This window comes from Panicum virgatum, chromosome 2K, assembly GCF_016808335.1.
Source record: "Panicum virgatum strain AP13 chromosome 2K, P.virgatum_v5, whole genome shotgun sequence".
NCBI classification, from domain to species: Eukaryota; Viridiplantae; Streptophyta; class Magnoliopsida; order Poales; family Poaceae; genus Panicum; species Panicum virgatum.
This window is the reverse complement of record NC_053137.1, coordinates 44,467,098-44,477,565: the sequence shown is the minus strand read 5'-3', so window position 1 is coordinate 44,477,565 and position 10,468 is coordinate 44,467,098. Positions and strand designations below refer to the sequence as shown.

Genomic DNA, 10,468 nt, shown 5'->3' with positions numbered 1-10,468 from the left:
AGCACATGGAGCTTCTTCATGGCAGCAATGATCCACACCACTCCGCCAACATGGTGAACCGGGGGCGTAGAGGAAATCGCGGTGGCAACAATGGCAACCGCGGCAGGGGGCGTGGCAACAACAACAACAGCGCCCCCCGTCAAAACAATGGCAGCAACAAGTCCAAACCTGACACCAGGCCCAAGTGCCAGTTGTGCTACAAGAAGGGGCACACCGTGATCGACTGCTGGTACAGGTTCGAATAAAACTTTGTTCCTAATGAAAGGTATGCAGGTTCTGCTGTCACGGGTTATGGAGTTGACTCAAATTGGTACACAGACTCCGGCTCTACAGATCATGTCACTGGAGACCTTGAGAAGCTCTCTGTACGTGACAAGTATAAGGGGCAGGACCAAGTTCACACAACCAGCGGTTCAGGTATGGAGATTAGCCACATTGGTCATTCAGTTGTCAATACCCCTAGTTGTGATCTCTACTTAAATAATGTCCTGTATGTTCCAAAGGCTAGCAAAAATCTCGCATCTGTTCATCGTTTAGCAGCTGATAATTCTGCCTTTCTAGAATTTCACCCTGATTTCTTTTTGATCAAGGATCAAGCCACAAAGAAGGTTCTTCTTAGAGGACCTTGCTGAAAGGGACTCTATCCCTTGCCATCTACAACCTCAATAAAGCAAGCCTATGGAGCTGCCAGGCCATCTCGTGAACAATGGCATAGTTGACTAGGGCATCCTTCATCTCCGATTGTGGAGAAAGTCATCAATAGTTTTGATCTTCCTTGTTCAGTAGATTCCAATAAACAATCAGTCTGTGATGCGTGTCAAATGGCCAAGAGCCATCAATTACCTTATTCTATATCTCAAAGTGTGTCGTCTCATCCTCTTGAACTTATTTACTATGATGTTTGGGGTCCTGCTACTGTTTCCACAGGAGGCAAAAAGTACTATGTTAGTTTTATTGACGACTATAGCAAATACACTTGGATCAACATGCTCAAATTTAAATCTGAAGTCTTTGAGAAGTTCCGTGAATTTCAAAGCCTTGTTGAACGTCTCTTTGATAGAAGAATCATCACCATACAGACTGATTGGGGAGGCGAGTATGAAAAGCTCAATTCCTTTTTCAGCAAGATAGGCATCACACATCACGTATCGTGCCCCTATGCCCATCAACAAAATGGATCGGCTGAATGGAAACATCGTCATATAGTAGAGGTTGGCCTCTCTCTTCTTGCTCATGCTGCAATGCCTCTTAAATTCTGGGAAGATGCTTTTATCTCTGCAGTCTATTTGATCAATAGAACTCCTAGTGACTCCTCCAATATAAGTCGCCCTTAGAACTCCTCTTTGACCAAAAACCAGACTACACAGCTTTACGTGCATTCGGTTGTGCATGTTGGCCCAATTTGCGCCCCTATAATACTCACAAACTTCAATTCCAGTCAAAGAAGTGCACGTTCTTAGGCTATAGTCCTTCTCACAAGGGATACAAGTGTCTCGATCCAGCTTCTGGTCGTGTATATGTCTCTAGGGCGTTATTTTTTATGAGCATATCTTTCCCTTTGCCTCTTTACATCCCAATGCTGGCCATCGGCTTCAATCAGAAATCAGTCTCCTCCCAGATTTTCTTCTTAATCCTAGCACATCTACTAGTGGGGCTGCACAACTAAATGATCATGGGCCTAATTCTCCTGATTTTACTAATGTTTTTAGTGAAGAAAGTGGTGGTTTTCAGGCAGATTCTACGACAAATAATGATGTTGCAGCAGTGGGCGCGGCACCGGAAGGAGATCCTCCTGCAACAGCAGTAGAACATTCCCCGTCGGCAGATCCTCCTGTTACAGCTCAGACGACAGATCCTACGGCAGGGCCAATCACCAGCCATGCGGACACACCTGGTTCGCCGGTTTCGACTCAGCTGGGGGACCAGGTGCAATCTTCGTCGAATCCAGCGCCAGGCGCTGCTGGATCCTCTACACCGCTTGGATCCCCTGCAGCTGCGACACAGCAGCAATCAGACGCTTCAATTGTCCTGTTACACGCCTGCAACGAGGTATTCGCAAGGTGAAAAACTACACTGATGGTACGATACGTTATGCTTTACTTACACATACTGGTGAACCCAAAATCTAGAAGAGGCACTAGGAGATAATAATTGGAAAAGTGCTATGGATGCTGAGTATTTAGCTTTGCAAAAGAATAATACTTGGCATCTTGTTCCACCTCAGAAAGGTAGGAACATAATAGATTGCAAGTGGGTCTACAAGATTAAAAGGAAACAAGATGGGAGTTTCGATAGATACAAAGCTCGTCTAGTTGCAAAGGGTTTCAAGCAAAGATATGACATTGATTATGAAGATACATTCAGTCCCGTGGTCAAGGTGGCAACTATCAGAATTGTTCTCTCCTTAGCTGTTTCTAAGGGATGGACCCTACGACAGCTAGATGTTCAAAATGCCTTCTTGCATGGAATCCTTGAAGAAGAAGCTTATATGAGACAACCACCTGGCTATGAGAGCAAGTCATTTCCAAATTATGTTTGTAAATTGGATAAAGCTTTGTATGGGTTAAAACAAGCACCACGAGCTTGGTTTGCAAGACTAAGCAAGAAACTTGTAGAGCTTGGTTTTAAAGGTTCCAAGGCAGATACTTCACTATTTTACTATAGTCGGGGTGATATAACTATGTTTGTTCTCATTTATGTAGATGACATAATTTATGTAGATGACATAATTGTAGCAAGCTCGAGACAAGAGGCAGTCCTGGCTGTATTAAATGATCTACAGAAAGATTTTGCACTTAAAGACTTGGGTGACTTGCATTACTTCCTTGGCATAGAAGTTAATAAAGTTCCTGGTGGAGGTATTATTTTGACACAAGAGAAGTATGTGTGTGATTTGCTAAAGAAAACGAATATGGCCAACTGCAAGCCTGTGAGTACACCACTTTCTACCAGTGAGAAGCTTTCTCTGCATGAGGGGACACCGTTGGGACCAAATGACGCTACTCAGTATAGAAGTGTGGTAGGTGCTTTGCAGTACCTTACATGAATTAGGCCTGACATTGCTTTCCCGGTGAACAAGGTATGTCAATATTTACATGCTCCTACTAATATACATTGGGCTGCTGTTAAAAGAATATTAAGATACTTGAAGGCATGTACAAAGTTGGGACTTAAACTAGGAAAGTCAATGTCTACTCTGGTTAGTGCGTATTCAGATGCAGATTGGGCTGGTTGTTTGGATGACAGAAAGTCGATAGGTGGCTTTGCAGTGTTTCTTGGGTCAAATTTGATCTCTTGGAATGCAAAGAAACAAGCCACAGTTTCTCGGTCCAGCACTGAATCAGAATATAAAGCTTTAGCTAATGCCACTGCAGAGGTTATGTGGGTGCAAACCTTATTACAAGAACTTAGTGTACCAAGTCCATCAATGCCTCATCTGTGGTGTGATAATATGGGTGCTAAATATTTGGCATTTAATCCGGTGTTCCATGCTAGGACAAAACATATTGAAGTTGATTTTCATTTTGTAAGAGAACGGGTCAATAAATTTTTTTTACAGATTGACTTCGTTCCTTCTGGAGAACATGTAGCCGATGGTTTTACAAAGGCACTCTCAGTGAGGCAGTTAGAAAATTTCATCAAGAGCAATCTCAACTTAGGAAAGTTGTGGTTGAAGGGGGGTGTTAAAAAAACATGTAAACTCGAGATATCATGGAGATGGTTGTTGCCGTGTATAGCAAGTAGATGATTAGTTTGTACCTGGTAAGCTGTTGTAATCTCAGAGATAGATCGGCAACAACCTTCCCTGAATATTTCAACCGTGCAAGCCATGGTGGCGGCTGTTGTCACCCCTATATAACATGCAGGCGTCGACCCTAGAAGGGCAACGACGATTAACCAAAACTTCCAAGCGCCTCTGATTTTTCACAGTCGCCACGCATATCCTGCTACGCACAGCGAACTGGCACGGGTTTGGCTGGGATGGGATTACGTTAGCCCGGCCCAACACGCCGCCACCTTCCGCTTCGCCGTTTGACGTCGCGCGAGTCCATGGTTCGGCGCGCGCGGCTGGCTGGCTTTTCAGCTGAAGATGACGCCTGCATGCGCCTGTGTGTTGTGCCGTCGGGGACCAAGCTCGCGACGGGACGAGGGCACGAGGCTAGCGACGACAGGCACACGGGCCAGGATGGGAGCCGGCGGCCGCCCGCGGTCGAGCCGTCGAGGCGGAGCGGATCACAGGCGATGACAAGCCGCGCGCGGTGCGAGTGGACCGAACCGGTTGGGCAGGCAGCTCAAGTCCAGCAGGGCCCGGTTATTACTCAGAGGATTTTGACCGCCTTTAATTTCTTTTTTTGAAAGACCGCCTTTAATTTCGCGCGTTCAGCGCGCAGGCCGCCGGCGGCGCCGGTCAGCTCTCTCCATTAGAGCAAGTACAATTAAAACAAGTATAATAATGAATTTAAAGTCAAGTTAGACAGCAGTTTTGAAAGTGGTCGGGTGCTCTAGCCTAAAAAGGGGAGATGGTGAATTAGACACTCTTAAAATCTTAACCTATGGCTCCAACTAGTTTGCACAAAACTTAAACTAAATCAAGCTATCTAGATGTGCAACTATGATTCTTCTAGTGTGAAAATCTCATCCCAAAAAGAGTTTTGCAACCTATAGCCAATCCTAGCAAGCTACTACATTAAGAAAGTAAAGACACACAAGTTGCAATATGAAATGCAAAAGCTTAAAGAGAAGGGATGAGAGGAAGCAAACTCTCGACACGAGGATTTATCCCGTGGTTCGGATTGCCACAATGGCGCCCCTACATCCACATTATTGAAGCACTCACGAAGAGTATTACTTCCCGGCAATCAAGTCTCTTCTGTGAACACAATCACGATCACTTTGATCCCGCTTTCCACTAAGGGAGCTTGCCCACGAAGGAGGGTCTCTGTCCTCCGCACAATGTTGTTGACGCCGCTCCAACCAAGCCGGAGGGTTGTTAACTTGCCGGCGAGCTACCAATGCTCCAAGGAGGCCGGCGCACCGAAATACAAGTTTGGTTCACTCTAGAACCAGCCACAAGGATCTCAACCTTGCTTGTACACTCACTCAAGAGCTAATCTAGCACTCACACTCACAAAGCTAGTACTAAGCCTAAGGATATGATCAATATGCACTTGGGTTGGCTTGGAGGTGTTCTTCAATGTGTATGAGGTCTCTCTAGTCTCCAGCAAACTCAAAATGGCCGGGGTGAGGCGTATATATAGGCCACCAACTCAAGAGAGCCGTTACTAGCCGTTAGCTAGTTTTCTGCGTAGGCATCGGAACTTTCGGTGCTAGAGTATCGGTTCTTCCGGTCACTCACAGAATGATTCTAGCCGTTGGCTCCTCTGACACGGCTGCAGCAACTTTTTGGGACCATCGGTTAAACCGATGCTTGGGTGTCGGTTCTTCCGGTGGTACAGGATCTTCTCATAGCCATTGCACTTGATAATTCCTTGCTGACGTCATTTCACCGACGCTTGCTCCGATGGGGCATCGGTTCTTCCGGTGCTGAAGACTTGGCTGCTGCGCACTTGACATCGCCTCTGGACAATAGTATGTTGATTGCACCGATACCTCTTGAGTGACCCGTCGGTTAAACCGGTGCTACTGAGTTTTACCCACTTGGCTCAGTATGCACGCCTAATTACTCCGATGTAGTGGCGTCGGTTCTTCCGACAACCATCGAATGTCCCGATGGTGGGGCATCAGTTAAACCGGTGCAGCTGAATCTGCAGCCATCTCTGGATTTTCACTATACTTTGGCACCTCTACGACGGATTGGACTTGACATCTTAATGGTGGATTGGACATGGCGTCTCGACGATAGATTGAACATTGCGTCTTGACGATGAATTAGACGTGTTGAATCATATCCATGGGACCTAAAGACTCCTACAAATGTGATCTCATAAATTTGTTAGTCCCATTAATTATATTGTCACTCAATCACTAAAATCACAAACAATGGCCTAGATGGGGCCATATTCCTTACAAGTTTTGCTGATGTGGAGAAGAAAAATGAGAGAAGAGAGCTTGACTCTTATTCTAGCACCAACCTTGACACGGAAGCATATGTATTTGTGGGTTTAAATAGAAGTGAATGTGAGAAAGAGTAGAAAGAGAAAAGTATCACATAATAATAATAATAATAATAATAATAATAATAATAATAATAATAATAATAATAATAATAATAATAATAATAATAATAATAATAAACTTTATAAGAGACAAATATAAAATAATTATTATATGACTTGACTCTTAGGACTTCATTTATAGCCAAGCATTTGGCTCTACTATTAACCGTTCTCTTATATCCCGTACTATCCGATCCACATAACCACATCCACGTGGATGGAAACTGCGCACGCAGCTTCGACAGCCTGGCGAGGCCTGAGTAGATACTAGGAGTCACGCGTGCGGGTGGGAGTGAGAGTTGACGGGTTGGGAGCAGCGGCGGCCCGGCGGTGGTGCTGTGCCACTGTCCGGGCAAGGACCTCCGTTGGACGGTAGCCAGGCCAACGGCGGGGCAAGAAGTAGCCAGGGGCGGACGCAGGGTAAGAAGAAAAGGAGAGGCGGTGAAGACAAGGCAGAGGCGCTTCTGCGATGCTTCAGCTTCCTGCGACAGCGCCTGGCTAGAAGGGAATAGCGGAATAGGGATCGATGCCTGCCGACCCAATCGACTCGCGTGTTGTTTTTCTCCTCTCGTCTGATAAATAAAAAGTCCATGGTAATTTCCCTACAAAAAGTCCCTGGTAATCTTTCTCGGGGGAGTACGATTTTCCGTGAGATCTGAATCTTCCGCAATGCAGATAGTAGACGGATTGAGACAGATTGATTAGCCGCTGGAGCTCTGTTGATTGCAATTGGTCTCCTGACTCTCTCTGACCGGTTCATTTGATGGACGCTCGACGTATGCAGCACATCGTGTGTGTGCCCACCGCGCTAACCTGTCGAGATAATGATGACACGCTCATGTGTCTGTTCCGTTGTAGCAGGCTAGCAGCCGAAGATGGGCTGCGATTTTCTCCGACACGGCCTGCTCGCCAGCTCGGAGAACAGTTTGGGCTTTAAAGGCTGCCGTGATCGAGTTCGGCCTCGGCCCATCGCTTCAAGGCCCCTGAGTATCTATCATCTCACACTGGGCCATCCCATCCGGTCCGTCAAAGAGAGAGAGACAGAGAGCGAGAGAGAGAGAGACTTGTGCACTTGTGCTCGATGCAAGATGGGCGGGCCCTTCTGCTCAAACCGTTTCTCATAAAAAAGAAAAGAAAAGCAGAATAAATGGTCAAGTTGATCGTCACGTCACAGCAGGTAGACAAGAACAGTACCCCTTTTCGGTTTCGCGAAGAAGTTGCTAGGTCCGAAACATGCATTAATATTAGATGTTGAACACATTAATCTGACCCAGCAGCGCAGCGACCATGGACCAAATCTGAACCCGGCTGCTGCGTTGATCGAATCAGTTGATCGCCCAATCTTTTATGGGGACCTCAAAGTCCTAAATTAAAAGGAGTAAAAGACCCTACTTAATCTTGTGACTACTAGTCCATAGTTCCATAATAGTTACGATTATTTTATCAGAGTTAAATACAGCAGTCAGAGTTAACATATGTCAAGCAGGTCTACCGCTGAATGATGACCCGGTACCGGTCTTGCATTCATTCTTGCCCGGCAAGTGAGGCTGTGTGCATGAAACTACTGTATATAGTTAAGAGGTCTTTTACAATGGTTGGAGGTGCCTCCCTGTGCCTCCCGGTGTCTCCCCTAAATAATTAATTTAATTAATTTGATGTGCCCTACCCCTCCCCCCCAAACCCCACGCCCCTGGACTATTCGCCCGAACAGTGCTACCGCCTGCCTTCGCGGCTTCGCCCGGTCGCCTCTCGCTGGATCGCCGCGAGTTCGCCGCCGCCTTGCTCCGCCCCAGTCGCCGCCGGCGTCACCGCCACCCTGCTCTGCCCCCTCCGCCGTGACCGCTGACACCCTCCACTCAGCCCCGCACTCGCTCTTTGTGTCGACCTCCCTGCCCTCGACCTCGCCGCCATAGGCCGTCGCCCTACTCCGCGCGCTAGGTAGGGTTTGAACGCCGCCGGTTGTGTTCCCTACGCCCTCGAGTTGCGAGGTTGCCATCTGCGCCTGCTTCGCCCCCTCCCAGTTGCCCCGTGTTTGGGCATCCATCCACTGGTACTTGAACTCCGCCTCCTCTTGATGGGTCCCTTGTTTCATGATTAGATGATAAATTGCTTAAGATAGTATTAGATGATTGGAGCGAAATGTTTGTTTGTAGTCTACATTCTCAGGTGAAAGAAATGCTGCGAATTTTCTATGTGTATATTTAATTTTTTTAATGTTGTTGATAGGTGCAGTAGGAAATGGCGGATCTTGAGAATTTGATGGAGTACAGTGAAATCGTTAGCAAGATGTTCGCTGACGGAGATGAAGGATATCAGTTTTATAACGCATACGCTCTTGGCAAAGGGTTTAGTGTGAGGAAAAGCTATGTTGAGTGGAATAGTGGCCACACTGAGATCACCCTTCGGCGGTATGTTTGCAGTCGTCAAGGTTACCGTGAAGAGAAGTATGTGAAGAAAGAGATTAAGAAGCGGAGGCCACGGAATATAACTCGTGTTGGATGCCCTGCAAAATTGGTGATTGCACTAGATCGAAACATCGGGCAGTGGTATGTGAAGAATTTCATCGATGAACATAATCATCTGCTGGCTCCACCCGACCTTGGTTGTCTGCTGCGCTCACATCGATCAATCAGCGATGCGCAGAAAGCTAAAATTGTCGAGTTGTGGGTTGCTGGGATTCGCAAACACCAGATATTTGAAATTATGGAGATGCAGTATGGTGGGTATGACAAGGTTGGCTATACATCAAGGGACTTGTATAATTTCTGCCATCTCTATAAGCAGGAGATAATTGCTGCTGGTGATGCTCAAACAATAATCAGTCACCTGATGGAACATCAAAATAGAGATTCTAATTTCTTTTTCAAGTACATGACTGATGGGGAAGGACACCTGCAGGGACTGTTCTGGTGTGATACTCAATGTCTGCTTGATTATGAAGCATTTGGTGATGTTGTTGTATTTGATAGCACCTACAAAACAAATCGGTACAACCTGCCCCTTGTTCCTTTTGTTGGAGCGAATCACTATTACCGCACAGTTATTTTCGGATGTGGAATTATTTCTCACGAGAATATCGAGTCATATGTGTGGCTGCTGAAAATATTTACTGAAGCTAATGTTCAGAAGCATCCTATTTCCGTGATCACTGATGGAGACCTCGCTATGCAGAAAGCAATCAGTGTGGTGTGGCCGAATTCAACGCATAGGCTTTGCGGATGGCATATTGAGCAGAACCTTGTGTACAATATTCACGATGATACAGTGAAGGCTGAGTTCAGGATTTTTATGTATGACCTTTGCTTCATAGAAGAGATTGAGAGGAAATGGCAAATATTTTTCGAAAAATATGATGTCATAGAGGACTAGTGGCTATATCAAATATATGAAGTGAGAGCAACCTGGTGTGCTGCATATCATGCTGTTAATCGCTATTTAGGATTGAGGAGCAACCAACGGAGTGAGATCATGAACTCTAGGCTACAGATGAAACTGGATGGTAAAATGACCTTGTTAGAAATGGTACATCACTATGAGAGCTGTCTTACAAAGGTGCGCAGAATTGAGGCGGATGACGATGCTAATGCACTGTAATCTGAGCCATTCAAAGATTCAGATGTTTCAAATCTCAAAGTAAACGCGAAGAAAAGGTTCACACCAAACGTTTTTAAGACGAAGGTTCAGTTCAGCGTGGAAGCAGCCAAGAAGTGTTCTCTGGTTGAGATTCTAGATGGCGATGATACAACTGAGTATATTGTAGGAAGGAGCAATAGAGATATGATGTACTATGTGAAATGTGAATTAACTGAAGAGGCCAATCTGAAGGAGATTTCTTATTCTTGTCGTAAGTTGCAATCCCTTGGAACCCCTTGCTCACACATCTTCTTTGTATTGGACATTCGAGACGAGAGCATGCTTCCAAATTGCTGTGTTATGGTAAGGTGGCCAATGGGTGCGAAGCGTGAATTTCCGTCGATAAGGAAGAGCACCATGTATGACTATTTCCCTACCCTACTGAGGTGCCGTGAGCTACGCAATCTCAGTCTCGCTGCATCCTTCGTAGCATATCGCTCAACTGAATGATAAGAGCGGATCAAACGTGTCCTTGAACAAGAAGCTGCTGTGATCATACCAAATGCGGGAGCGAACGAAGGGAACATATATGGACCGGTGCTGCCACAAGTGTCGGAGGTTGATTGTGAAGAATTCAGAGATGTCCTGGATCCCATGCATGTGCCTGGCAGAGGGGCACCGAAGAAAAAGTTGAAATCAAATTCAGATAAGACTAGAGC

General features: G+C 46.0%; 1 protein-coding gene across 1 annotated transcript; it reads left to right on the top strand.

Moving 5' to 3' along the window:
* The first annotated feature begins 8,414 nt into the window (after positions 1-8,414).
* LOC120695340 (protein FAR1-RELATED SEQUENCE 5-like) lies at positions 8,415-9,545 on the top strand. Its single transcript, XM_039978616.1, has one exon. The coding sequence runs from the start codon at positions 8,415-8,417 to the stop codon at positions 9,543-9,545; it is 1,131 nt and encodes a 376-aa protein (XP_039834550.1).
* Positions 9,546-10,468: the final 923 nt, after the last annotated feature.

What these genes read in the sequence shown, in the direction of transcription:
- LOC120695340 (XM_039978616.1), top strand. Translation starts at nt 8,415, where the DNA reads ATGGCGGATCTTGAGAATTTGATGGAGTACAGTGAAATCGTTAGCAAG.